The 26,834-nt window shown below is 54.7% G+C and overlaps 1 protein-coding gene across 8 annotated transcripts in view; it reads right to left on the bottom strand.

The window, feature by feature from the left end:
* Window positions 1-26,834, bottom strand: part of EPB41L1 (erythrocyte membrane protein band 4.1 like 1) — a 152,007-nt gene that overhangs the window by 39,456 nt on the left and 85,717 nt on the right. For all 8 annotated transcript variants that reach the window (XM_084645238.1, XM_084645231.1, XM_084645234.1 and 5 more), the window contains exons 3-11: window positions 20,359-20,567; window positions 15,591-15,755; window positions 6,154-6,258; window positions 5,989-6,031; window positions 4,372-4,447; window positions 3,522-3,740; window positions 3,172-3,259; window positions 779-931; window positions 52-149 (exon numbers count right to left, since the gene is read on the bottom strand). In XM_084645238.1, coding sequence (XP_084501364.1) covers window positions 52-149; window positions 779-931; window positions 3,172-3,259; window positions 3,522-3,740; window positions 4,372-4,447; window positions 5,989-6,031; window positions 6,154-6,258; window positions 15,591-15,755; window positions 20,359-20,547 — 1,136 coding nt within the window. In that variant the 5' untranslated portion in view covers window positions 20,548-20,567. The remainder of the gene's footprint in view (window positions 1-51; window positions 150-778; window positions 932-3,171; window positions 3,260-3,521; window positions 3,741-4,371; window positions 4,448-5,988; window positions 6,032-6,153; window positions 6,259-15,590; window positions 15,756-20,358; window positions 20,568-26,834) is intronic.

Below are 26,834 nucleotides of genomic sequence, written 5' to 3'. Positions count from 1 at the left end.
GTGAGTCCTGCCCTGTCCTTGGCGGTTTCTTACAGGGACCTTCCTCCTCACCTGAAGAAGGTGTGGTGCTCAATGCAGACCTTCCAGAGCCTCTTGGCGGAGCGGTGGTTGGGCAGCTTGAAGCCAATGGTGCTCTCGAACTGCTCATACTGGAAGCACACGAGACAGACTCGTGTTACAGCCGGGATTCTTGCTCGGGAGCTGCCTCAGACTATGGCCCTGGGGAACGGCTCAGGCTGGCGACAGCCTCCTAGCCAAGGTCCCAGCAGGAGAATGACAGACCGGGTGTCTCTATAAACGCTACCCAGCATGCTCTGGGGCCCCGGCTGGGGTGGCTATTCTGTCAGGACTCGGCTGGTGGCAGGGCAGGGTCAGAGCTCACACGGCAGCAGGATGGCATTTGTGGATGATCACATTTTCCTCAGCACTAACCAGCTTTTGGGTGGGAGGGGAATTCTCTCACGTAAGGAAAATAAATTTCAAATGTTCCATTTCCTTTGGGGGGGATAATCCCACTTTTGCTCCCTTTTTCAGACCCTTCCCCTCTTTTCACCCCACTGGATAACACACATGAGAGGCTGGGTTTGGTTTGTTCTTCGCTGAAATGAATTTGGGGGTCTCCTTGCTCTGGTGCAATGCAACAACAATGGACCTTTCCAGCACACGAGCACCCCTGGGAGAGAACAGACTTCCTGACACCCACCCAGGAGGTAAGGATGGACTCTGCCCTGTGTCCCCCCCAACTCCCGAGGGACGGATTCTCGCAAGAGACACCCACCTCACCGGGGCGGATTTTGATGTAGAAGTTGCTCCTCTTGTAGGAAATCTTGAGGATCTTGGGCCAGGCAAAGCGGTTTATCCTCAGCCTGTCCCTGTAGATCAGCAGGCCGTTGGCACAGACGCCTAGCATGATGTCAATGCCTTCCGAGTCCTGATGGAAGCCAGAAGGGAGGGTTAAGGACAAGGTAGGAGGATTAGTATTTGGCCAGCAAACAGCCCTCCAGCTACCACCTGGCAGTGTGGTCTAGCAAGGTGTCCAGAGCCAGCACCATGCCAGGGGCCGTAGCCTGGCTGGTAATTTGTACCTGCAGCCAACTGTAAAATGCGGCCACTGCATTCCCTCCAGAGCATGCAGTGCCACTGGGCTGCTACCACACATCACGCGGTACCCAGGTCCCCTGCTGGAGATGCCAGTGGGGAGATGCTGGGGGGAGGGGAATGTTCCCACTCAGAATGGAGCAGGAGGTTTGGAGGAACACTGGCTGCTGTTCACAGCTGTGAGACACCTGTGCTCTTTTGTGGGGGTTTCCTGCCCTTAAAAGGCAATTCCATCTTCTCATGGCTTTGAGCTCTGGGGCAGCCTCTGGGGTGGAGAGACAGGACCACGCCCCCAGCAGCTCAGCCAGCACAATGGGGCCCTATCTACAACGTACTGACCGGGTGAGGTTTTCAGAAGCACCTAAATCACTAAGGAGCCCAAGGCCTTGTCTATGCGAGGTGTCCACTGTCACTCTCAGGGTGGAGGTGGGATCCTGGTTCAGATGGCATCAAGCTAGCCACAATAGGGGCAGGTCGTGGGGGCAGCCCCCTGGAGCTGCAGGTTCTCCACGGCCTTTCCCAGGGCAGAGTACGTATCTGTAGTCCTGTGGGAATGCCAAAGCTGCGCTCTGCATTCCTCCCCCCACAGGCTGCGGAAACCTAGGACCTGGCTCCTGGACCACACAGCAACTGGAGCCGGAGCCAGGCTTGTCCAGGTGTGTTTGTAGAGATGGCAGGGAAAGAAGCCTTTCTAAAACACACTGGAGATCTTAAATGGGGGTCCCGCTTCCCTGCACTGTGAACCCCGGCAAGCAGAGCGGTCACTGCTGCAGCACCAGGTGCATTGTGGTCTTGTTGCTGGAGGACTGTTTATACCGGTTCAGGCACTTCGGCGTCCACACGTGCCTTGCACCAGTAGAACTGTGCCTGCTGGCGGGGGTGAATGTTGCCTGGGGAGCTGGTTTCACTTTGCCAGCAGGACGCACGGCTCAGTGCGCACAGAGGCAAGGCCGTACCCAAAGAGGTAACGCTGGCCAGCTTGTTCTGCAAGCTCTGGCACCAGAGGGCAGCACAGAGCTGTGCTGCTGGCTCAGAGGATCTGGGGGCAGGGGTGTAATTAGCCCCAGTTGTGATGTGGGCACTTGCCAACTGTGAACTGGACTGAGACCCACCCAGTCCATTTTATAGGCTGGTAATTGCTATCAGCCATTACCAGCCTGGGCTGGATACAAACACGTCACCCTGGAGGTGAAAATGACCATGCTGCCCCTTGCCCGCTGTGTTCTTGTGAGCAGGGCAGATGCTTCCCTGCCTCGTTCTTGGACAGACCTAGTGGCTCGACATGGGACTGGCCTGCCAGCTGCTGCCTGCAGCTCGCTCTGCAATAAACAGCTAAGGGCATCCCCAAGTGGGCCCCAAACTGGCCAGCTGGCTCTGCAAGCTCTAGCGCCAGAGGTCAGCACAGAGCTGTGTTGCTGGCTCAGAGGATGGGGGGCAGGGAGTGAGCTCAGGCCCTGGTGGATGGGTCACATTTCAGGACTGACAGCATTTCCTAGATGACAGGGCAGCGAGGCCCCACATGAGTGAACCTGGGACTCTAGTTCTGCTTGTCCCGGCTTGGATGAGACGAACGGCAAACTTCCCAGTGCTGTCACCTCCTGAGAATGGAAAACCACTGGGATCCTTGACACCGGGAGCAGAGGGGTATCATGTTGTCCAGAGACATCCACAAAGGTCAGAGGGGGAGAGACGGAGAAAGGAAACGAGGGATGTCCCCATTGCAATCGGGAGTGGGATTGCCTCACATCTAGGCATACCCCACGCTAGCGCTGATCTAGCTAGATCAAAGCCAGCTCCGGTAACAACAGCAGTGAAGCCCTGGCAGCCGCACAGGCTAGCTGCTCCGGTGTGTATGGAGATTCCTGGGCAGGCGGGGCTAGCTAGACCAGCACTAGCGTGGGTCTGTCTGCATGCCCTGCAATCACACCGCCTGACAGCAGCGTAGATATACCCAGAGTGTGCGTGTGAGACAGAGGGAGAAAGGGAGCGAGACAGAGGAGTGAGGAGCTCCGAGGAGAAGCACAGAGAGGGCCTCAGAGGGCTCCTGTGCCCTGACTCTGGGGGCTCAGGTACCTTGGCGTGGTGCAGGTCGACTCCGTACATGGAGAGCTTCTTGGCATTCTCCAGGAAGTGGATCTCCGCTTCGCCTGGTGTCATGCCCCTTGGAAGGAGATGGGGAGCAAACAGAGGCTGATTAGAACCATGCCACTGCTGCCAGCTGCATCCTGCGGGCATGGGGGGATCGGGGGTCTGGTCAGCAGGAATTGCTTGGGAGATGAGCACTGGGATGCTATTAGCAGGGAACCCAGGCCAGCACCAGGGCTCCCTCCCAGCTGCTGTACAAGCAGCGCCTGGCAGGGCGCAGCCGCTTGGATCCCTGCCCACTAGAAGGGAGGAATGGCGGGGCTGGAGGGGCGCCCAACCTGTAGGTCTTGTGCAGCTCCATGATGCGCTCCTCCAGCTCCCTGGTCTGGTTGGGCGCGAAGTGCAGCTCGCTGACGTAGTTGCCGACGTGCTCCTCAGCGTCGTAGTCTCCCAGCTCGGCCTGCACGGCATAGGAGCCCAGCAGGGCATGCGTGACGAAGGAGCAGGGCAGGCGGCCCGTGATGATGTCAGCCCGCAGCTGCAGACACAGGTAGTATCTGGGGGAGAAAAAGGGGGAGGCTGGTGAGATGGGGGCAAAGACAAAGGGAAACGCCCTGGTGAGCTCTCTGGGGGCCAGGCAGATTATAAATAGCACAGGGGTCTGCCCATCGCAGGGAGATGGTCACTGGGGCGGGGTACATGTACATGGGGCAGACAGTCAACAACAGTTCAGGCCGTCACTGTGCCCCCATGACAAGGAGCAACCCCCTCGCACCACACTCAGAATGAGTGCCCCCCGTCTTGTGCCCCTGCACTCAAGACAGACTCCCTCGCCCTCTGCCAGGGATGGACCTTCCGCCCCAAGCCCAAGATGAACCCCATTGCCCATGGCCACAGACCTGGGTCAGACCCTCCCAGCCAGGCCCCCCCACAGCACACCCAGAGGAACACAGTCACACCCTTCACACGCACACCTCCTGCACTCCGCCAGACTACACACTGGGCCAGTCCCCTCCCTGACCCACCCAACACACACAGGTGGCCATATCCTACACACAGGTGGCCTTTCACGCACACACGTGGTCCCATCCACCGTGCAGCTGGCTCTCTGGACAGATGCTGTCTGCCAGGGAGGGGAGGAAGAGCCCTGGGACGTGGCAGTGTACCGAGTGCCCCATGGCCCCTCACCTTGTGATGTCCTCTGTGAGTTGGGCAGGGTCTGGTGGGTAGAATTTAACAGTGAAGGCAAAGTTCCAGGGGCCACCTAGGGAGAGGAAGAGAGAGAGAATAAGGGGGAGCATGTTCCCCATGTGCCTAGGACACGTCCTCCCTGAGGGCACCCGCCCCGCAGCCTGGACTCAGTGTAGGGAGCTCATGCCTGTGTCCCACCCCTTCTCAATGCCCAGGGCCCCTGGGACAGGCAGAAGGAAGAGGCGACTCCCCTGGGGTTACTACCTGAGTGCCCAGAGAGATTAACCCGCCGAGCATGGGTTGCTTTGGGGATCTACAGCCTTTGCTTCCCGCAGACCCCACCACCGTCGGCCCAGCCAAGATCTGCCCAGTCTCCAGCATGCAGGGACACCACCTCTTCCTGTCGCCACAGCAACAAGCCTCACATTTCCCAGCAAGGTTCCCTGAGGTCCACAGTTGGTGAGGCCCCCCTCTCCTGCTCCACAATGTCTCTGCAAGCCACTGCCCAGCCCAGCTAACCAGCCTGCCTTGCCACCCCTACTCTCAGCCAGCCCGGGATCTCCTGCTCCTCCTCCAGCTGACCAGCCCCCACCCTGCTCTGTCAGCCCGGGAACCCACTCCAGGCCAGCCCGGGCTCTCCTGATTGCTCAGCGGGGCAGAACCTCCCCACCCATTCTCCAAGGGAGCAGGGACGGTTACAAGGACGTCTGTTAGCAGCTGGGTGGATCCTAAGGCACTGCGTTGGATGCTGGGCAGGGTCACTGCTGTAGATAAGGACGGGGATCCCCACCCAGCTAGAGAGGCTCTGCAGCCCCCCATCCCACTGTGGGTAACTCTAATGACTCATGGGCATCGTATGGTAGCCAGGAATCCCGCCGCCAAGGAGCCCCAGGGCCTGCACACCTCAGCAGAAGAAGGCAGCCACACACCCTCAGCAGAGGGAGCAGACAGCACCCCCTTCATTCACAGCACCCTCTCCCAAGCCCAGGGGCGTTGTCCCGACCCAGCCGCAAAAGACGCAGACACGAGGCCTGATTCCCCATCTCACAGCAGCTTCATGCTAGGACTTCAGGGGAGTGGCCCCTGACTGACAACGGTGTGAGTGAGGGGAGAACGCAGCCCACAGAGCCCCACAGAGATGCCCAGCTGTGTGTTCACTGCAGGGCTAAGGACCAGCAAAGCCATCCAGCCAGTTGCCCTAAGAAAGGTCCTCCACAGGAATGGTGGCACGTGGTCCATCGGCCAATGGCGCACACAGCCAGGCATTCCCCAGCTGTCCCTGACCGGATGCCAGTGGCCTGGTTTTCAGAGGTGCTGAACAGCATCTGCAGCTGACATCCGCCTCCAGGGGACTCCAGGCGCTTGGCAACTCTGCGAATCAGGCTCGTATTCCTGCCGCAGCCACCACATTTCCCCTTGCTTCTCTTGCTCTCCTTGGGCTGCACCAAGGGGCTGGAGTTCCCACCGGGGTAGGCAGAATGGGGAGGTAACATAACTGAGAGCAGTGGCAGCTGCTGAATTCCTTTGAAAGCCCGACCAGCCTGAAGAGGGCACTGCCCAGGCCTAACACATGGTGGGATGGCATCTCCCCAGCACACACACTGAGCGACTTACTGCGGATCTGCTTTTTGATTTCCTTGGAGGGGTCCAGCCAGTTCTGAAACAACAAGAAATAACACAAACAGGGGTCATGGCTGCGGCCTGGAGGGAGGGGTGGGATGGGACTGGGGAGGGGGGCATCGAACGGGCCCGGCAAAGAGCTGGGTGCCCCAGCCTTACCTTCTGGCTGTCGGAGTCGCAGAACGTCAGGCCGAAGTAATCCTTCTCCAGGAGGTTGAGGTGCTCACACACCATGTCGAAGAGCACCTGGCCCCGGGCATGTTTCTGCAGGAGACACAGCCGGACAGGGGAGTTGGAGCCAGGATCCCCCTCCCATTTTCCAAGGCCAGTCATGCTGCAGCTGTCCATCAGAACACAGGCAAAAGCAGGACCCGGGGGATGCAGGAAGTCTCTGCCCCTTGCTTCCCCCTCCCAGCGACCAAGCACAACCACAGCCCGTGCTTGTCTGGGCACGGCGCTCTGGGAGTGTCCCTGTGGGCACGATTGTCACCCCGAAGGGGACAGGGGGGGCTGGGGAGAAGGGGAGGCAATGGCTCTATCAAGGGAGTAGCTGTAGGCATGCTCCCCCTGGCCCAGAAGGACAATGTGCCTTCTAGGCTGTCCCCTGGGATATCCCGAGTCAGTATCCAACTCCCTGCACCCCCTCTCTCCTCTTCCTGGACTTTGGCTTTACTGGGGACTCTGAAACAATAACAAAGCACAAAACTCAGCCTGAGTTCCCTCCCTGCGCTGGGCTGCCCCTGGGGTTTCCCTCTAGGACATTCCTGTCTCAGCTCCCTAATCCCCTATCCCGAGAGAGCCAGTCCCACCTCCTATAGATTCATGGGGCAGATTCATTCGATGAACTGATCCCGCAACAACCAGTTTCAGCAGCTTGGTGCAGAGTTTTAACACCGGCAAATAGGGCAGGTGCACAGAAGAGCCGTAGCACCACATTACAGGGCAGTGTAACTGTTTACCCCTCTAATGTGGGATGCAGCCAGGATCTGGGTGATGGAGACCCACCCAGCTGCTGGCACACCTTCCACTTTAAAGCAACACAGGTGCAGAGTAGCTGCTATACTGGATCTGAGCAGTGGTCCAGCCAGCCCAGGAGCCTGTCTTTGCCGAATACAAGATACCTGAGCGGAATGTGCAGGAAACGGCACAGTGGACAATTCTGCAATAACCTGACTGCAGGGGTAGTTCCTAACTGACCAGGACAGTTAGTGGCTGGCTAATGCCCTGAAGAAGGATGGTTTATACTGCTTATATTCCTATATTTATCCTGTCTAATGTAATAGTGGGTGTTCTCATTATCCAGTTAAATGTTCCATCCTCTTCTGAATCATACCAAGCATTTGGCCTTTTGCTATCTTGTGGCAGTGAGTTCCATAGGTTAATTATGTGGATAGAAGAATAATTTCCATTGACCAGCTTTACATGAGTCACTCTCCAATTTCACTGAGTGTCACCTTGTCCCTGTAATATGAGACTGGATAATTGGGGCACCTGATTTCCCTTCTCTAGACCATCCATTTTTCTATATACCTTGATCATGATCCCCCTTTTTTACCTCAATTCTAAATTAAAGTCCCCATCTTTCAATCTCTTTTGGTAAAGAAATCTTTTTATGCCTCTAATAGGTTTAGTCTTCCATCTCTGGACCCCTTCTGTTTCTTCCTATATCTTTTTTGATATAGGAGTACTGCAGAGCCGAATTTGTTCAGGCAAGGATATTGGATTTGTGTGTTTCATCCCTGCTTGTTTTTAATGGATATAAGTATTGTGTAGAATGCACAACTAAGGCAAAATATACATACGGGAGGTGGGGGATGAAAAGGAGAGAGAAAGAAACCACAAATACGGCACAAGCCCCCTTTTAATAAAGCAATTTCTTTTTTCCCCAAAGGAATTTTCTCTGAGCAGAGGTTCCTCGCTAGCCAGAATTACCATTTGCACAACACAAAAGATTGCAACAATCTAGGACTTTAACTTGACTCCACTGTGAATGGAATCTCATAAGATCAGAGTTCACCACTGACAGCTTCTTCTATAAACAAAGCAGCAGAAACAAAGGGCAATAACATATCAGGAGATTACTGTTTCCTAAGGTACATGCAGAAGTAGTATTTCTGATAAGGAAACAACAAGATATGGCTTATATATCCGGTATGAGGCAGATATTTGTGGGCGCACACTTGTGTCTGTTGTTTGGTAAATATTAATCAGTCACCCGGGAAGGGTGAGGAAATCCATGTGCTGCATCAGGGCTCGGAAAAGCTCATCTCTCCTGCTTTAAGAGATCATTTCAGTTGCTATAATGACCCATTCTATTTATTGCTTTGTGACAATGTTTCTGCCGTAAATACAAATGCAGTTATTAAAAATGACAGTTAAAGCCTGGGGCTGCTGGAGGGTTGAGATCAATGGAACAAAGCTGACTCGGATTCCTTCACCCACTCAGTCCCAGGAACAGGCTTTAATATTCCCGTTCATCTAGGGAAAACTCAAGGCCTTGGTTCTGACATGAATTAATCTCCATGCAATAGAGACCTCTGAGACCCATGATCTAAACACAGACTGATGGCTTCTCTGTCTGCTGAGCTCCTAGACCACTGACATCAGGGTTCAAAAAAAAATCCAGTCACAGTCTTCCAGATGAGTGTGGGGCACTGAGGATACAATTGCGGCAGAATCTCAGTTTTTATATTGTTAAAAATAGATTTCCAGCCCTCATGGCTCTTAGACAACCTTCCAGACACAAACGAAGTGCAACTCAATTAAGTGCCATCTTTCTGAGTCTGCAGACAGGCAGCGTCAGTGCCTCTACTGCTGCTCAGAGCCTTGTGGAGCAGCAGATGAATGACATTAACAAGAGGGGTCAATTTCATGACTGCTGTCCCAAACAGGTGAGGAGCAAGGAGGGCAGCAAAAAAACCACTCAGTTTTATGTCACAATTTATGTTGCTTGGGACAGCTTCGAACAGCAGCAGATGCAGGCAGGAAAGCTATTCACAGGGGGGCGGAAGACCCAACAAACAGAGATTAGGGACGGGGTAGAGAAGTGGAATCACCCTATTGCAGTGCAACAATCAATATGCTTTCCACTGCATCACTCTGCTGCAGGCGAGCAGCTAACAGCACTTCTGCTGAACTATTTAAACTCAATGGACACTTAACAACTCTCCCTAGTAGTTCTGAAAACAGGAATCAGGCACTCTGCTGACAAGAACACACTTTATCTGGCCAGGAGGGCTAGTGACTAAGTGGAAACTGATGCCTGAAAATCTCACACTCTTAAAACGTTCACTTTTCTGTGAACATTTTCATATTGTTTGAAATTTTTCAGTTTTCCATCGAATCAAAGCAAAGCAAAAAATTGTGTTTTGATTTGATTTAAAATGAAAAAAAAATCACTGTACAGATCTGGCGATTTCCCCCCTCCCTCCTTTTTTACTTCTTATCCCCTTTTTCCAAAGGAGGGGGAAATGGAGGGAGTGGGGGACAAAAATAAAAACATTTGAAAATTTGTCATTTCAGTTCAAATCAAAATGATTTATTTTTTTTCTAATTGACATTTTTCGTTTTGTTTCATAAACTTCAGTGACAAATTTTCATTCCTTTCAAAAGGGCCTGGAGCGGAGCAGGGGGTGAGCCCCCGCCGGCATCTAAGAAAGATGGTGCCTATGGCTTTGTCCACGCTCTCTTCCCTGCGATGGGCTGATCACACTTTGCAGCAGTGATACTCAGTCCTCAACGGTTCAGGATGCAAATTAGTGGTCAACATAACCCAGAGGTGAAAGTAAGCCGGAACGGTCTGGTACGGCATACCGGCAAGTGCCAGTACGGCGTGCCGGAACAGACCGGCTTCCCCAGGCTGGCGCTTTAAAGGGCCCAGAGCTCCCCACAGTGGCCAGAACCCCTGGCCCTTTAAAGTGACGCCAGAGCCCCACTGCCGGAGCCCTTGGGGTAGCGACGGCAGGGCTCCAGTGGCGCTTTAAAGGGCCTGGGGCTCCGGCTGCTGCGGGGAGCCCCGGGCCCTTTAAAGAACTGCCCAAGCCCCGCTGCTGGAGCCCCTGGGGTAGCCCTTTAAAGCACCACCCGAGCCCCACTGCCGGAGCCTAGAGCTCCGCTGCGGTAGCAGTCGGCTGGAGCCCAGGGCCCTTTAAATCACCCCTGAGCCCCGGGGCTCCCAGCCCCCTCTGTAGCTGGTAGCTCTGGGGCTGATTTAAAGGCCCCGCCTCTTCCAGTTGAGGCCACGCCCCCCTGCTCAAGACTCCAGAGTACCAGTAAGTCCTTTAAGTTACTTTCACCCCTGACATAACGCAAAGGAGCCACAGTAGTGACAATTCATTGTGTCATTTACTATTTTTATATACCTATCTACAGTATTATCCTCACAGCAAAATGACTGGGGGGAGGGATACTCAGTGGTTTAAGCATTGGCCTGCTAAACCCAGTGTTGTGAGCCTTGAGGGGGCCATTTAGGGATCTGGGGCAAAAATTGGGGATTGGTCCTGCTTTGAGCAAGGGGGTTGGACTAGATGACCTTCTGAGGTCCCTTCCAACCCTCATATTCTATGATTCTATGATTGACCAAGTATTCTAAATTGGTTAATAGCATAGTAAACGCATCCTGACTGGTTAATAACTTAGATTGGCTAATAATGAAATCACAGTGTTTTAAAGAGCTGCTTGCGGCTCACAAGCTTCAGTCAGCTCTGCCTGCTGCATGAACTCCCTTGCTCTCTAACAAAGCCGGCTGCTATCACAGTGACACAGGCTCACTCACTCACTCTCTTTCTCGCTCTCTCCCACACACACACATACACACATGCCAACACTTCATTTTTGCCATGATACACAAATAGCAGGCAGCCCCCGTGCAGAAATGCATGAGTCAGACTTGCAGTCTCGCTCCATTCTTGTGCGTGTGTGTATGGACGTGTGCACTTGGGGATTCGTCTGTGTCTACGTGCATGTGTATTTCTGTTAGTGACCCAGATAGCTCACGGCACCCTTGGTGCCTTACTGAGCTAATAAGCAGAAATGGCTTCCGGCAAGGGAGAACTCTGCTCTGAAGATGGGAAATCAGAGGATGGGGAATGAGACACGGAGCTATGCCACCGGCTTGTTCCCAAACCTGTGTGCTCATGTATCTGTGCATGTAGGTGTGCAAATGTGTGCCTTGGCATGCCTGTCTGTGCACTCATGCCTCTGAAAGTGTGGGTCTGTGTGTGTCTATCTGTGCTTACGTTCACACGTGTCTCTGGTTGCACATGCGTCTGCCTGTCTCTGGGTGTAGGAGTGTGAACGTCCACATGTGAAAACGTGTCTCTGTGTGTGTCAGTAAATAGGGGTGGAGGGAACACTGTGATTAGACAACTGGGACTGGGAGCCAGTGAGGATGGGAAATGTGGGCGGGGAGAGTGTGTGACTGGAGGCAAAGGGGAAGGACAGAGACATATCACATGAGGCACTGGGAAGAGGGAAACTGGAACTGGCTGGACAAGGAGATCGGGGCTGGGATGAGAATCCTGAGGTGTGGGAAATAAGACTGGCTAGGTAAGGAGAATGTGACTGGGACGAGGAGCCAGGGATAGGGAAGAGACAAGACTGAGACAGGGACAGGTTGGAGGGGATGGGACAGAAGGGGTCACGCTTGGAGGGGCAGGGGAACGGGCAAAAGAGTATGCGCCCACCAGAGCCTGGAATGGAACCCAAGACTCCTGAGTCTCACCATTCCTCTGCTCTCAGCAAATACGAGAGAAACCCACTGGCAAAGCGTGTGTCTCATCCCCCTCTAATGCTGGCCCACGTACAGGATAACAACCTACCACTGCTATCACTTACTCTAGTAGCTCAAGTAGCTGAGGTCTCTGTGATGGAGCTAAAGGTTCTATCCCTGCTGATGGACCTATGTGGGTGTCAATTCGATACCACATGAAGGAATTTCTGTTTCTTCCAGTTTGCCTTTTGCAAAACCTAGGAAATCTACATCCAAAAAAACTATGTTCAAAGAACATTCTTAAGGTTGCAAAGTCAAGTGCTCAGAAGTTAGGAAATGCCAGAATTAAGGTGGCCTGTGACATTGTGAGCATGCATTGTGATAGTCCTCAGTTACACGATCATATATTTTGGCCACAGGACTCCTGCTCCATTTCATGGAAAGGATGGACCTGAATCAAGGTTATTAGTGAAGGAGACTGTCTGCAGGGCCCATTTCATTTGTTGCAGAAGTTGGAAGGCATGTCATGAACAAGATAGGGGATTGTAGGGAGTGAAGGGACAGTCTCATAATTAAGGCAGTTGAATGCTTTCCTGGAGAACTGGATTCTATTCCTGCCTCTGCCACAGAGTTCCTGGGTAATGCTGGCCAGGTCACTTAAACCTAACTTTTCACGGGTGGGCACTAATTGCATGTTCTTCATTTTCTGGATGCCTGATTGACTGTCACTGGAGTTGATGGGAGCTGTGCTCTGAACACATGAAGTGCTTTGTAAGAGAAAGTTTCTTATCTTACAGTAATCGGTTACTATGATAGAGGACACCTTAGTAAAGATCCTGGGGATGGGAGCAATGCTGAAAGGGAGCACTCTGTACTGGAAGTGTATGGAGCTGACTATGAATCTGAGAAAGCGCTGAGGAGCAGGGTGAATGTCCGCGTGACAGTAGACATCCTTCATGTCAAGAGCTGTAAACCACAGGCCTTTTTCCAGGGGTGGAATTACAGATGCCAACTTGACTTCACAAAACATGGAGTTTGTGCACAACACGATTGAGATGGTGGAGGGCGAGAATGGATCTCCAACCACCTCTCTTTTTGGGGACTAGGACATATGTTGAGTAAACACCCCTCCCTTGGCACTGAAGAGGAACCCGTTCTCACTCCTCACTGTAAGAGAGATTCTGCTTCTTGTTTGAGAATGTTTTTGTGAGAGCAGCCCTCAAGGGAGGGTGAGCGAGGGGGTTTTGGAGAGGGTAGGGATGCAAACTACATCATACAGCCGGAATGGATGATGCAGAGCACCCATCCGTCCATTGTTATGGTACTCCAGGTGTTGACAAAGAGTGCTAGACAACCACCACAGGGTGTGTAGGAGTCAGGAGGTGTTGGACTCAATGGTTTGCAGTTCTCAAGCTCCCGTCAAAAATAACATTTAGCCGAGGGCTAGAAACGCACTTCAGAGGTGTGGGGAAGTGAGTCTTTTGGGCTCTCTGCCTCTTATGGGATGGCTTATAAGGTCTCCTCTGGTGGAAGAACTGTTGAGCCATCAGTCTAGGCTTGTATTATCACTGGCGGAATTTTCTCTTTGGGGCAGGTGTATATTCCCAGGGAGCAGATGGTGGCCCTGCAGTCCTTTAAAGTGAGTAAGGACTCATCCATCTTTGGATTGAACAAATGAATCTCATCAAAGAGCAGGTCCTCACTGGGGTTATGAACCTCCCGGGGAACCCCAAAGCATGGAGAAACGAGTAGCCGTTGCCCTGCAAGTTGTATCAGCTGTTGCCAGGGCACACATGCAGACCAACAGATTCTGCTTTCAAAACTCTTCGGCTCCAGGAGCATGAAGCACATGCATCCCCACGGTGGAATACAGCTAGGGACCAGCTCTAGAAGAAGGCGGCTAAATACTCTAAAAAATCAGGTCCCAGGTGCCGGAAATTGGACACCCAAAATGAGTGGGTACCTTTGACTTTAATATCTTTATGCTTCAGTTATCCATCCATAAAACAGGGATAATCCCCCCTCGTCTTAAAGGGGAGTTGTGAAGATACATTCATTAATGTTTGTGAAGCACTCAGATACTGTAGTGATGAGCAGCATAAAAAAGCCCCTGTGGAAACTTAATTCTGGCTTCCGACCAGGGTTGGAACAGTGGTAGTCAGCGAGGTCTGGGGCCACACATTGAAGAATGAGGAGAAAACAAACCATGGAAGAGCTGCTCACTAAGGCTATGTCTACACTTTGGGCTTATCAAACTAGCGTGAGCCTAAACAGCAGTGTAGTCTCAGGTAACGGCGGTGGAGGCATGGCTTAGCTGTGCTGGGTATATATCCACCAGTTTCAGGCAGGTTTATACGTGGCTATGCCATGCCTCGACTGCTGCTGCCGCCGATGCTACTGCAGGTACAGTTATTTATTCTCCCGCTAGCTCAATGAGAGCTAGTGCAACTCTGTGTACATGTGCAGGGAATCACACCCCTAGCTTGCAGTGCATATGGCAGCCTGAGCATCCTCCATTCTGTGCACTGGGTGAGGCAGGGGTCCTGTGGATGTGATCATGTCATTAAAGACTCTATCAGAATGCATCTGCATGAAAGGGATAAATTAAGGCTGCATAGGTAACCTTAACTCTGGCATTTCCTGACTTCTGAATGCTTGACTTTGCAACCTTACTAACGTTCCTTTACTGTAGTTTTGTGTGCGTGTGAGCACATATAGGCGTGTCTGTCTACCAGTGTGAGTGACTGTGAGCGTGTGTCTGCTTGCATCTGCCTGTCACACGTTTCTCTTTCCCTCTTTCTCTCCTGAGTCCAGTCCCTGTTTCCATTTTATACCTCCCCTGACAGCCGCACAAGCACCATTAATTTGTTCATCTGACATTGCAGTGTTGTGAGAGGAAGGAGGCCCCTTTACCGCGCCCTGCTGCAGCTCGGCAGTCACCTCCTTCCCAGACCACGAAGGCTGCCATGCTGCAGTGCAAGGACTGGCCCTGTTACACAGCCTGAGGAGTGGCCCAAAGCCAGGGCCTGTCTAGACCTCTCGCCTTGAGAACTGCTGCCATGTCGGAGGTGCAGGGTCCTGGATTCAGCCAGCTGCTGGCCGACAGCGGGGAGCAGCCTCCCCGTCCCGCGCAGCCTCCGGTCTCCTCTCACACAGCTACGGGGCGGAGACGGCTGCACCTGAGTCCCGCTGAGCTGCCAGAGCCATTTCTCTGGTCCAAAGCAGGTTGGCCTCCCGCTATAAAACCAAAGAAGTCGCAGATTACAAAGCCAGGAAGACCTGCTGGGATCATCTAGCCCAGGGGTGGCCAAACTTACTGACCCACCGAGCTGCATCCAACAATCTTCAGAAGTTTGAGAGCCAGAGCACACCTGCTGGGAGTCGGGGATTCAGCCCCTTGGGAGGCACCTGCCAGGGCTTGGGGTTTCAGCCCTGCTCCTGCTGAAGCCCCGAGCCCCAGCAGGCACACCCTGTAGGGCTGAAGCCCTGAGACCCACCTCCCCGCTTGGCAGAAGCCCCTATCTCACCACCCTACTGCAAGGCAGAGATCCTGAGCTCCCCACAAGAGCCGCACTTTAACTGTAAAAGAGCCGCATGTGGTTCCCGAGGTCTAGCCTGAGCTCCTGTGTGACGCAGGCCCTAGGACTTCCCTGAATTAAATCCTGTGTGAACTAGTGCCTCTCTTTTAGAAAAATGTCCAATCTTCATTTAGAATTTGCCAGTGACAGAGAATCCCCCACAGCCCCAGGTAAGCTGGTCAATGGTTGGTTACCTTCCTTTTAAGGGTGAGAAAGGGGGCGATGGCCAAGCAGAGCCAGGCTGGGAGGCGAGACGGGGTGACACAGACAGACACACAGGGTTCAGGCAACACACCCCAGTCACTCACCTCCACTTCACACTCATACTCAGAGGCGTCGAGCAGGGTCACCCTGCAGATGGCGCTCTTGAGCTTCTTGGCAATTTTCTGGGGGGATTTCTGGGTCTTGCTGGGCGTGGTTTTCTCCGACAGCCCGTCTGTTTCGCTGTAGTCCTTCTCCTCCAAATCCATGCCCTGGAGGATGAGAAACGTGTGTTACCCTCCTACACCCGCGTGGGGGTCCAGCCGGTGCACCCTGCCCTGTCACAAGGGAGCCGTGGGGTTTGGGAGCTATCTCAGGATGAGGCATGCTGGGCCAGTGGGGAGCAGAAGGGGTGGGAGCCGCATTGTCCTCAAACTGACTGATCCAAAGAGACCCCTCTGGCTTTGGCCTGCACTGAGGGATCCCTGTGGGGAGAGAGGAGGGTGGGAAAACCAGGCAAGGGTGGAAGGAATCCCTCCCTCCTGGGGCCCCTCAGTGAAGTGGGAGCTGGTGGGAGAGACCGCGAGCGACCCCTCCCTCCCTGCGCAGGAGGTGAGGGCAGCACTAGGGGAGTCCCTGCTGCCCTCCCGGTGCTGGGCTGCGGCTCTCGTTGGCACATTCCAGAGACGAGGCATTTTCAAAGCCCAGCCTGTTCACCACCACAGCGTGTGCACCTCCCACCCCCTTGCACGGCCCCACCCTCTTTCACCAGACTGCCAGTCGCTGAACTCTCTGCAGGGTATCACCACCTAGCTCTGGGCCTGGGGGCATGTGCTACTGGAGGGCTGTAAAGAGGCAGGTGCTGAGCGCCATCCGGCTCTGCAGAGCACCTGCCCTCACAGGAGATGAGCTAGCTGGAGCATAGCATGATAATGCCAGCAGGTGCCAGCCCAGCTTCGTCCTGCCTGTGCTCTGGCCCTGGGGGATTGGAAGCACAGCCTCTGAAGGATGAATCCGGCTGTCACCTCCTGATATCGGGGGTTGAGATATACCGTGGAGGGACCCTCAGCGCACAGCCTGCTCCCTGGATTTTCCAAGAGATTTCCCCTGTCTCCCTGCATACCATGGAGCATCGTGGCGGGGCTGCAGGCAGCAAAGGAAGGTGGAGACCTGGGCCAGCCGGAAGCCTCTCCCATACACCAGTGTTGATCAGAATGCAGCCCTCAGCCCACTGGCACTCGATACACAATAATGCCTGCCAGCAAATCAGTGCTTCCTGGGGCTTGGGTCACGGCTGCCTGACGCTCCCCAAAATAATGCACTGAGCGGCCCACAGAGCCCTCTGCGGAAAGGATAGGATCTGTCTGCCCCACAGCAGCTGAAAAGACACCACTCTCCCCCTGCTGGGACTCTGGGTACCAAGCTCAGGCTCAGCAGCCCAGCACACCCAGAACTCCCTACAAGGACAACATGCAGGAACGCTTTCTCCGAGCAGCTGCACAGCAGGTGACCCTGAGAGGTGAATGGCGCAGTAGCATCGTGAGCTCCCATTTCTCCTTCCCAGATGGGGATTCAGGTCCCAGTCAAGTCCTTGCTGCCCACATCACGAGACGAGGGAGGAAGCCAGACCAGTGCTCTCTGCTGAACAGACTTCAAGCCCTGCTCTAGGGCAGATTTCAAACGGAAGCGAGCTTGGTGGGTTTCTCAGCCTACTCTCTCCTTGTCCACGTGGGCCAGGGAGCTTTCCTCTCACCTCCCAGTCTGGGCAAGGCAGACCGATAGGGCAGGGGAGGAGGCGCTTTTGTCACCGCTGCCCATGCTGTGCCTCTGTGGCTAAGGGGGTCAGGCAAGACTCTCACACCACCCCGAGAAGAAACTTTTTCCTCCCCTGTGTTTTCCTCCCCTTCTCGGCCTTAAGCAGCTTCCAAGGCCCAGCCAACCAGCCCAGGGCAAGCAGTGAGGGCCTCGCCACGTGGCCGCAGGAAGTGAGGACTGTCATGGAGCTGGCAAGGAACCACAGAAGCTCTGACTGCCCTTGCACCAGCTGCTTCTGCTCACTAGTGACCAACAGCTCTTTGCAATCACCTGCATTAGATGTTTTCTGAGCCGACAGTCAAACCCTTTTGCTGTTGATCTCGGTCATTCTAGCACAGAGAGGCTCTTGGTCCCAGCCCTGTAAGTCTGGGGTGGGCTGGAGTCGGCCCAGGATGGCACCAGTGTGACCAAGAGAACAACGTGGCCTGTGGCCAAGCACAGAAGACAGGATTGTGGGGACTGATTCTCCTGTGGGTCTAAATGGCTTTTTCTTGGCAGCTGGTGCCTAGCATGCACTGTGCATCCCCTCCACCAGCTGCAATTAGCAGCTATCTTGGGTTTGCTTCAATTATTTATCGGCTTGGAAATACTGTTCACAATTTCCCCCTGGGCAGGGTATGGACTGTCCCTTTCCACTGCATCAGGAAAGGCCTTACCTCCTCTGGCGACATAACTTCCCTAGCCATGATAACTCTGACTCATCGGCCTGCTTAGATGTTGCCTCTGACAAGCTAAGACTCCCCATCCTAGCTCATAGATTCCAAGTCCCCTTGTCAGGTCATCACAGTTCCCCCTGGTCCTTTCCCCCAAGAAGCGCCCCAGGGTATGTCTATACTGCAAGGCACAGTGGGGCTGCAGCTTGGGCAGAGATATCCCCCCAGCTTTACCCGCACTAGCGCAGCTCAGCCTGGCAGGGCAGAGGCTGCGGCACAGGCTTCGGCACCATGAACACGTCCCTAGGGTTCGGGGGAGGGGGGCTTGTACAGCATCTCTGGGCAACGGTGGTTTGAAATCTCGCTCCTATCTCTTTGTGCATTGGCGGAGGCATGGGACTTTCTTTCTGGTCCCTTTGGGAGTTATTTTCCAGAGGCAAAGGAAAGGAGCACGGTCTGGGGACTAGAGAAGGGGTAGCGGTTCAACGTGCTGAGTTACAGGTAGCGGAGCTCTCTGTCGGCAGGTTAACGAGCGCGGAGGGAGGCTATGCAGCACTTTCGGACACGAGGAATCCTGCAGCCAAATGAAACTGCAGGATTATTTCGGTCTCTGACGAGCCAGGCTTGATTCTTCCATCCGGAGTCTTTGTCTGGCTGACAAACAGGGTCAGAAAAGTGACCCTGGGAAATGACACCTGTGAGCTCCACATTTGTTCTCCATCACAGGCTTCCTCACTGAGCTGTCTCGCTCTGCGAGTAGGGGCATGATGGTATTGCCGGCAGTTCAGCCATGTGTGATAGAAACAGAGCTCTGCCCCGCCTGCTTCAGACACCAGCCTGGCACTGCAGATCCTTGCTTGGGGATTTGGCTGGGAGCAGGGTTGGTGGCGGGAGAGGTGGGATCATATGGAGCTCCCTCCTCCACAGCTAAACAGGCTTCACCAAGGGGTCTGAGGATTTGTTCTCAGTAAACCTCTCCCAGAGAAGCCCTCGTCTGTGTGCATGAGAAGAATGGGCTTGTCTGAGGAGATACTGGGTCAGCTCCCATTTCTGGTGCTGCTCTGGCAGCTCAGAGCAGCAGGAGGGAATCCCCCAAAGACACGCAGTGAGATAGCTGCTCCACCCCACTCCCTCCTTTCCATGCTAGTAGAGAGGTGTCTAGGGCGGGGCTGGAGAACACAGGACTTCTACAGCAGCACAGGTTAGAGCAGCCCTTAGGCAGCTTTGAGCTTGGCCAGGTACTGCATCAGTTCATTGAGGCACATGGCTACTTGCCTCCCTCAGCCCCTGACCCTGTGGCTGGGTGGGGACCTTGGCAGCTGCTCAGTTGCACTCTGTTTCCTGCATGGTCAGGTTGCTTTGGGCTCCCAGCTTTGCTCCTCACTCTCTGCCAGGAGCTCTCAAAGCCAGGACCCAGCACTGGGCAAGACCAGGTCCTGGGGGAGTCCCTCCTGCTCTGCTCAGGGGGTGGATGGAGATTGTTCTGCTACTCTAATGGGGAAGGGATCAGAGGGCAAGCTGAGTTTGTAAAATGATGCCGATCGTGCAGAGCCCTGCAGCGCTAGCCCCTTGTAGGGTGGCCTGGGGTGGGCCCCCCACCCACTGAACAGGCCCCAGCCACTCCAGCCTGGATCTATCCCATTATAGAGCTTGGAGAGCCAAAGCAAAGGCAGCTGGTCTGGGCAGGGGCACAGACCGACTTGGCACACATCAGCTTCTGGACCACACTCCGAACTCTCTTCAGGGCAGATAAGCAAGAGGGTGTGGGCTATACACGCAGGGGGACCCAGTGCCACCAGCCTGCCCTGATGTGTGGGTGTCTCCTAGACATGCACTTCCTGGAGTGTGTCTTAGCCCCGGCACAATATGGCAGACAGCAGGCAGAGGCTGATGAGCAGAGATCCTGGGGTCCAGCTCCAGGCTGCATGGTATCTCTGTGTGCAATGGCTGGATGGATCCACTGGGCACTGCCCAATGGCAAATGGAGCAGCTGGCTTGTGTGAAGTTAATAATACCACTGCTCACATCCTCAGTGCCATCCTGGTGACTGAGGTGCAGAGGGGCTCGGGGAGACAGAAAGCCCATCCACGCCCAGTGGGTCTAATCACACTCTGCAAGGAAACTGCCTTTATTGGCAAGAGGGAAGGGGCCAGATGATGCCAGCTGTGGAGACCAAAGGCCTCCACAGAACAGGAGCAACGTAGGAAGGCTTTTCCCTGCCTGCCCTGAGAGCCCCCTCTAGTGGGGAGCTCAGGCTCCATCTCCATCCCCTCCCTCTGCTGAGAGTGGCCACCGATAGGGTGGGCTCCTGCCCACTGGGACCAGGCAGCATCCTACCCAATACCAAGCGCTCAGTCCCACGGATCCGAGCACCTGACTGGCACTCCCCGGCCTGTCACCCACTCACCGGCTCTGCACTTTTGGAGTCGGCCTGGGCTCTGGGCTTCTCGTTGGCCTCAGCTTCCCGGTTGTCGGCCATTGGGCCGGGGCCAGTAGTCACTGTGGTTGGGCTGGTTGCCGCTGCCTCCAGCTGCTGCTGTGGGGGCTCCTCCTGGGCATTCTTCACCTCTGAGTCTGGGCCCGTCTCTGTCGTCATGGTGACTAATTATTCTGCAGCTGCATAGGTAAAGAGAGGAGAGGCGAGGAGAGAGAGGGGGAATTAAATGCCATCCTGGCCTTTGAAACAATCTCCCCAGAGTCTGTGGGAAGGCACACGCCCAGCAGCGTTCCAGGCACTAATGATCGCTTGGTAACAGCCACGCAAGGGCTTCCAAACTTGATGATACTTTGCATGCTGAACGAGCCTCCTGTCTGGGCACCCCAACAGCAGCCCTGCAAGACCCCGATCCCAATGGGCCCTACCAGGCTCAGCCTCTCCATGGAGCTGGGCAATCACAGCCATACCCTTGATTGGTTACCAGCCCACAGTGCGGCCAGATGATCACACTCACCAGCGCACTCCCTCCTTCCTTTAGCAGCTGATCCTGGAGATCAGTTCTGCAGGGAAGGACGGGGAGATGGGGAGACCCTCAGCCAGCATGCAATGTGCAAGGGTGGGGTACATCTGACCAGTGCAGGGCCCTGCTGACTTGTTAGTCACTTGGAATAGGAAGAAGAACCTGAGCTGGAAGGGACTCTAGGACTAGACCCTGGCTCGGGGAGAACCTGCGCTGGATTCCTGTGCCCTCCTGCAATGGGCTCTGGGACCAGCCCCTGGCTCGGGGAGAACCTGCGCTGGATTCCTGTGCCCTCCTGCAATGGGCTCTGGGACCAGCCCCTGGCTCGGGGAGAACCTGCGCTGGATTCCTGTGCCCTCCTGCAATGGGCTCTGGGACCAGCCCCTGGCTCGGGGAGAACCTGCGCTGGATTCCTGTGCCCTCCTGCAATGGGCTCTGGGACCAGCCCCTGGCTCGGGGAGAACCTGCGCTGGATTCCTGTGCCCTCCTGCAATGGGCTCTCCATGGCCCTGTCCACAACCAGGTTTCCGTGACATCCTCCCACATTGCTGTAGCACCGGTGCAGCTGGTGGCGCGAGCCCCTGGGGGAAGCACCAACAGAGGCTGCTGGCAGCAGCGTCATTGATGGGTGTCCTGTCCAGGTGCTAGAGCGGTGGTGGGAGAATGTCACGGAGCCCTTGGGGCAGACGCAGCCAGCGGGCCCTCAGGTGGCTGAGGGAGGGCCATGAGGCACAGCCCATATGGGACCCCCACCTGGACAGGAATAGGAGGACTTGGCCACGTGACATCCAAGCTTTCCACTCCCCTGAGCTGGAGACAGAGAAGCCATGTGGCGATTAGCTATCAAAAGCAGGCACTGCCTGTCCCTGAGCCCTGAATTTACAGCATCAGGCCTAATGCCGCCTGTCCATTGTCAGGAAGGCTTAGCGAGATGGCAAACGCAACTGCACACAGCGATGGGGATTAACATCTTGGAGCGTCAAGCCAGCAGCAGCCACCCAAATGATCAGTGTCGCTAACAGGTCCCCCACACTAGGGCCCTCGTCTCCAATATAGCCAGCACTGCGGGGGTCACAGCTCCCGGGGCCATCAGATCCAGCTGCCCTGCTGAGAGATGCTCCCACCCACCGTGCCTCAGATCTACCACAATACAAGGGCCCCCCAAATGAAACCACTTCCCAAGCCCACCCCCATGGATTCTTCTCTCCCTCCATCCCAAGCAACACAGAGCAACCCAGCAGGCGGGAGACGGGCAGAAATCTGCCTGAGCCCTGCCGCAGTTTCACCCTCAAGTTCCCTCCAACCCCCAGACATGGATCCCAAGGATCAAAGGACTCAGTCTTAATCTGCCATGGGCAACATTGGACTTTTCATTTAGCGAAATCAGGGGGCCAGTTTCAGGCATTTCCTGAGAACGATCCCTACAAACGGAGCCCAAACCAAGGCTCAGGGCAACTGGGCCCAAATCCTGGGCCATAGAACAAGCAAGATGCCCCATCTGGCCGGCTGCCGGTCACGTCAGCACATGGGGAGTATCTTAACTAGTGGGATTGCCTAAAAATGCCCAGAACGCCAGGACCACCTTTCTCAATGGGGGTGGCTGCAGCCCCTTCCCAAAGGGGGCTCTGATGCCCTGGGAACTAAAAGGGTAAGTCACCAGCCTGGAAGGATCAAAGGGGAGGGTGGGATTTCAAACTCAAAGCTAATAATCCAATAGATTCAGTAGGAAGCAACTTCAGCCCCACAGCTATTCGGGGCACTGACCTGGCCCAGGGCCCACGCGGTGCCGTGTTCCAACTGAGCCTGCACAGGGCATCTTCCATAGCAAATTCATATTCCCCCCAACATGCAGTAAAGAAAAGCCCCCAGGGCTCCAGTCAGTCTGACCCAGATGCATAATCACAGCGTACCTTGCGTTCACTGCTGTCTGACCTCCACCGCGAGATAGTCCCCCTGCAGCATTGGGCTCCGTGAAATGACGTGCATGGGGGCACAGGGCCAGTCTATACAAGAGGCAGCTGTGCGCCCCTGTGGTCCCTCCTACCCTGGCAACAATTTAAATCACTCTGGGAGGAGGGAGAAGGCTTGCACTTATGACTCCTGTCTGCAGGACCCTGGGAGCCAGGGCCAGACACCCAGGAATGGGGTGCCTACGCTGACCATGCTTTGGCTTTGTGTTCAGGCCTCTAATCTCAGTGACAGGGAGCAGCAAGTCTCCCAGCCCCTTGGCTTTCGTTTCGCTGGTCTCCCTAAGTCACTGTAGCTCCGCAGCGGAGCTGTGTAGCAAAGCACTCAACAGGAGTGTCCCTAAGGCAGCAGCGAGAGGGCCCATCTGGGCTGGCCCCCATCCAGCCTAGGTCCAGCTCTCCTCAGTGCAGCTGAGGGAGACAGAAGCAGAGATCTCCTGTAGCTCTCCCAAGAGGTCGTGCAATGACAAGATTTGAATAACCAAATCGTTATCTGTGTTCGTGCAACTACCTACGGGGATCAGGAAACCACGCAGCCTTGCTCTGAAATGCAGCCCCAGCCCTACTCCTTAACAAGCTCTTGCAGGGCTGACATCCACAGGCTCGCTACACCCTGCAGGAAAACCTGCTGCTTTTTAGCCGGCTGCCTTTTAAAGGTGACCGGAAGAAAACAAGGCCTGACCCGTTTCATGATGAGGTTTTTGATTTGGGTTGGTTTTTAATTTTGGAAAGCTCAACTCTTGTCTTTCTCCTTTTTGCTGGAGGGCTCCTTGGAAAACCAGAGAATGAGTGGGATTCCGACTTGGCCAGAGAGTGACATTCTGAGCCAAAGGGAGGGAAGGGGGAGAATTTTTAGTCAGACTGTTTAAAACTCACTTTGCTGACACCTATTTAATTCAAACACCTGACACGCAGCTAGGAAAAGGCTCTCTGTGTGAGAGAATCGCCGGCCCCCAGCTCCTTCATCAGAGGCCTGAGGATCTGCCACTGCTCCAGCAACAGAGAAGGAGGGCAACACACGGCAGTTTGATCTTTCTAGGTAAATCCGGGGGAGGGGATGTCACGGAGTCCCCGGGTGATGCTCTGGAACTGCTCCCTACGAAGCCAGTCAGGACTCTGGGGAAGTCTCCTTTCTGTGAGCAGACTGTCTGCAGGACACACAGCTCACACAGGTTCGACCTTCCTGGGTCTGACCTCAGAGCATTCAGCATCCTCTGCCCCTCCGTGCGCTTCCCACAGCGAGTCCACCCAGGCGGGGTCCTGGGGAAGCCAGAGGGTCCTGCACCCCAACTCCACAGTCAGACGTGACTCTCAGCCAGCCAGGAAAACAGAGGTTTATTAGATGACAGGAACATGGTCTAACACAGAGCTTGTGGGTGCAGAGAATAGGACCCCTCAGCTGAGTCCATTTTGGGGGGCAGTGAGCCAGACAACCATGTCTGCACTTCACTCCATGTCCCCAGCCAGCCCCAAACTGCCTCCCCCTCCAGCCTCTCCTCCTCTGGGCTGTGTTCCTTTCTGGGCCAGGAGGCCACCTGATTCCTTTGTTCTCCAACCCTTTAGCTCTCACCTTGCAGGGGGGAAGGGCCCAGGCCATCAGTTGCCAGGAAACAGGGTGTTGGCCATTTTCTGTGTCCAGACCCCTGCACATACCTGCCCTCTAGGGCTCTGCAACAATCATACACCCTTATCCTACCACCTAGATACTTAAGAACTGCATAGGGGAAACTGAGGCACCCCCACAATATTCAGAGGAAACATTAAGAACAGTCCTGCTTCGTCACAGGGGCATTTTTAAAAGCCTCTTTCTATGGCATGAAGAAGTGAAACACAAAACAAAGAAACAAAACCAGCGCTGTGCCACTGACCGGACTTTTAATGGCCCACTCGGAAGTGCCGACCAGAGCCACCAGGGTCCCTTTTCGACCCTGTGTTCCTGTCGAAAACCAGATGCCGGGCAACCCTACTGGTTGTAAAGGTCATGATGGGAGTGCCAGGTGCTGAGTTCAGCTGAGAGTCTGGCCCCTCCGTACCGTCCCTCTTAAAGAGACAACTGGTGCAAGAGGAAGGGGGAGGAGGGGGCGTTTGTATTCAGTGATTCCACCTGAGGCCACATACAAGTCCATTAATAGCAAAACTAACAATGGTGCTTTTCACTCTCACCTGAGGATCTCAAAGTGCTTTCCAAGGTGGCTAAGCATCATCTTGCAGAGTTTGCAAATGGGGAAACCGAGGCACAGGGCAGTCTAGGGCCTGCTGCTGTTCTTAAGAAACCCAATGACAAAGCCTCCCTGGACTGAAGGGGGAGCAGGACTGGGTGCTTGAAGGGCCTGGCTAAGTTCACATGACGAGTTGGTGGCAGGTCTGGTTAGGTTTCTTGACTCCTAGCCTTGCGCCAAACCACTGGGCCACAGGGCCCAAAACCATGCTTGTAACAGAAAAAGGGCCCACCCAGTGCTCCGTTATAACAATGCAGCATGATGCTACAAAGCCCACGTGCACTGATAAAGTTGGAAAGGGAGCCCTGGGTGCGTACACATCCTGGTGATTGGTGAAAGCAGCAGGTGGCTGGCATGGACCCGTGGGGCTGACCCTGTCCTGTGGTTTTACTGGAAAGTGCCAAAGGCAGCCATATGTATGGGGCACTGGCCACCATTCCAAACTCCTCATCTGTCACTCTGAAGCAGTTGCCAGTGTCTCCCAGACTGAGGATAGGAAGATGCCACGGTTACATCAAGGACCAGGGAAGGGAAGGTTGCATTTTAACAGTGCCTGAACCTGGAAACATTCCTTCTAGATTCCAGCTCTTCTGTAGGTTCCTAAACCCTTACTCAGCTCGGTGCAGGAAGCAGCGTTAGACTCAAATAGAGGCTAAGTGCATGGCAAGGCAGAGCAGTATGACCTGCTGCAGACAGCGTGAGCCAAGGGGAATGGAGGGCCCTCGGAGAGCATATGGGATCTATCACTAGGGCCCATGGTGGGAGATCTCCGTTAGCTCGAGTGAGAGGCTTATGCTTTTGGAGCTGAAGGCCCAGACTGCTAGTCCAAGCTCCATGTGTGTCTTATCTGCATGCAGGGGTTCATATCTCTGTTCCCTTGAAGGGGGCTCTCTGAGCTAGCCCAGGGCTCACCCTGAACGGGCTTTGCACTGGACTCTGCAGCAGCTGCTGTGCAGACAGACAGGGGCTCTAACAGGTCATTCCCACGGGGGAGCTGAGTCAAAACCCCTCAATAATTAAAAACCAAAGCACTGATCTGAGAGCATCAGGCCAGGCCCGTGATGTAAGGGGCAGAGACCAAGGCATGAAACACTGATGAAACATCTGCAGGCATGACAGGTGAAATGCACTCGGCCTCATCAGCAAAGGTACATGGATCTCCAAGCACCTATTAGCCTCCCACCAGGGGGCTGGGCTTGGGGTATCCAGAGCAGGGCGCTGGTCCTCATTCTCTGAGGGGAAGCAGGACACCTTGAAACACCTACCATGGTAAATCAGATATAAATTCCATCCCCGCCCCCAGCTGTTTGGGCAAGAAACCTCCTTACACATTCCCTACTTTGACCCTGGTCTCCCCACCCCCTTCTGAGGGATGGGCGGTAGGTTGCACACGGCATGCTGGGTTAACAGGCACGGTGACATGGGCCATCTGCTAGCAAACCCAGCTTCTTAGCCCCAGCCAGTCCTGGACACATCCCTGCACTGCATCAGGGGGTAGCCGATGGTACTCAGGATGAGCCCCATTGAGCCGTGCCCTAGGGGACAACCAGTGCCTCACACCTTTTGGAACACACCTTCCCAGCAAAACTCAGACCCTGTCTACAGTGGAACTTCGATCCCTGGCGTAGTGGCATCGGGGAAATCACGTCCACACTAGGTGCTAGCAATGATGCAGCTAAGCCAGTGTCTGCTGCCATGGCCTACAGCAGAAGCCTCCAGAAGGTCAGGTTAGGGCAAGCA

This window comes from Lepidochelys olivacea (assembly GCF_965140295.1).
Source record: "Lepidochelys olivacea isolate rLepOli2 genome assembly, chromosome: 13".
Taxonomy (NCBI): Eukaryota; Metazoa; Chordata; order Testudines; family Cheloniidae; genus Lepidochelys; species Lepidochelys olivacea.
The sequence above is the reverse complement of the archived record's forward strand: the minus strand, read 5'-3'. Positions and strand labels throughout refer to the sequence as shown.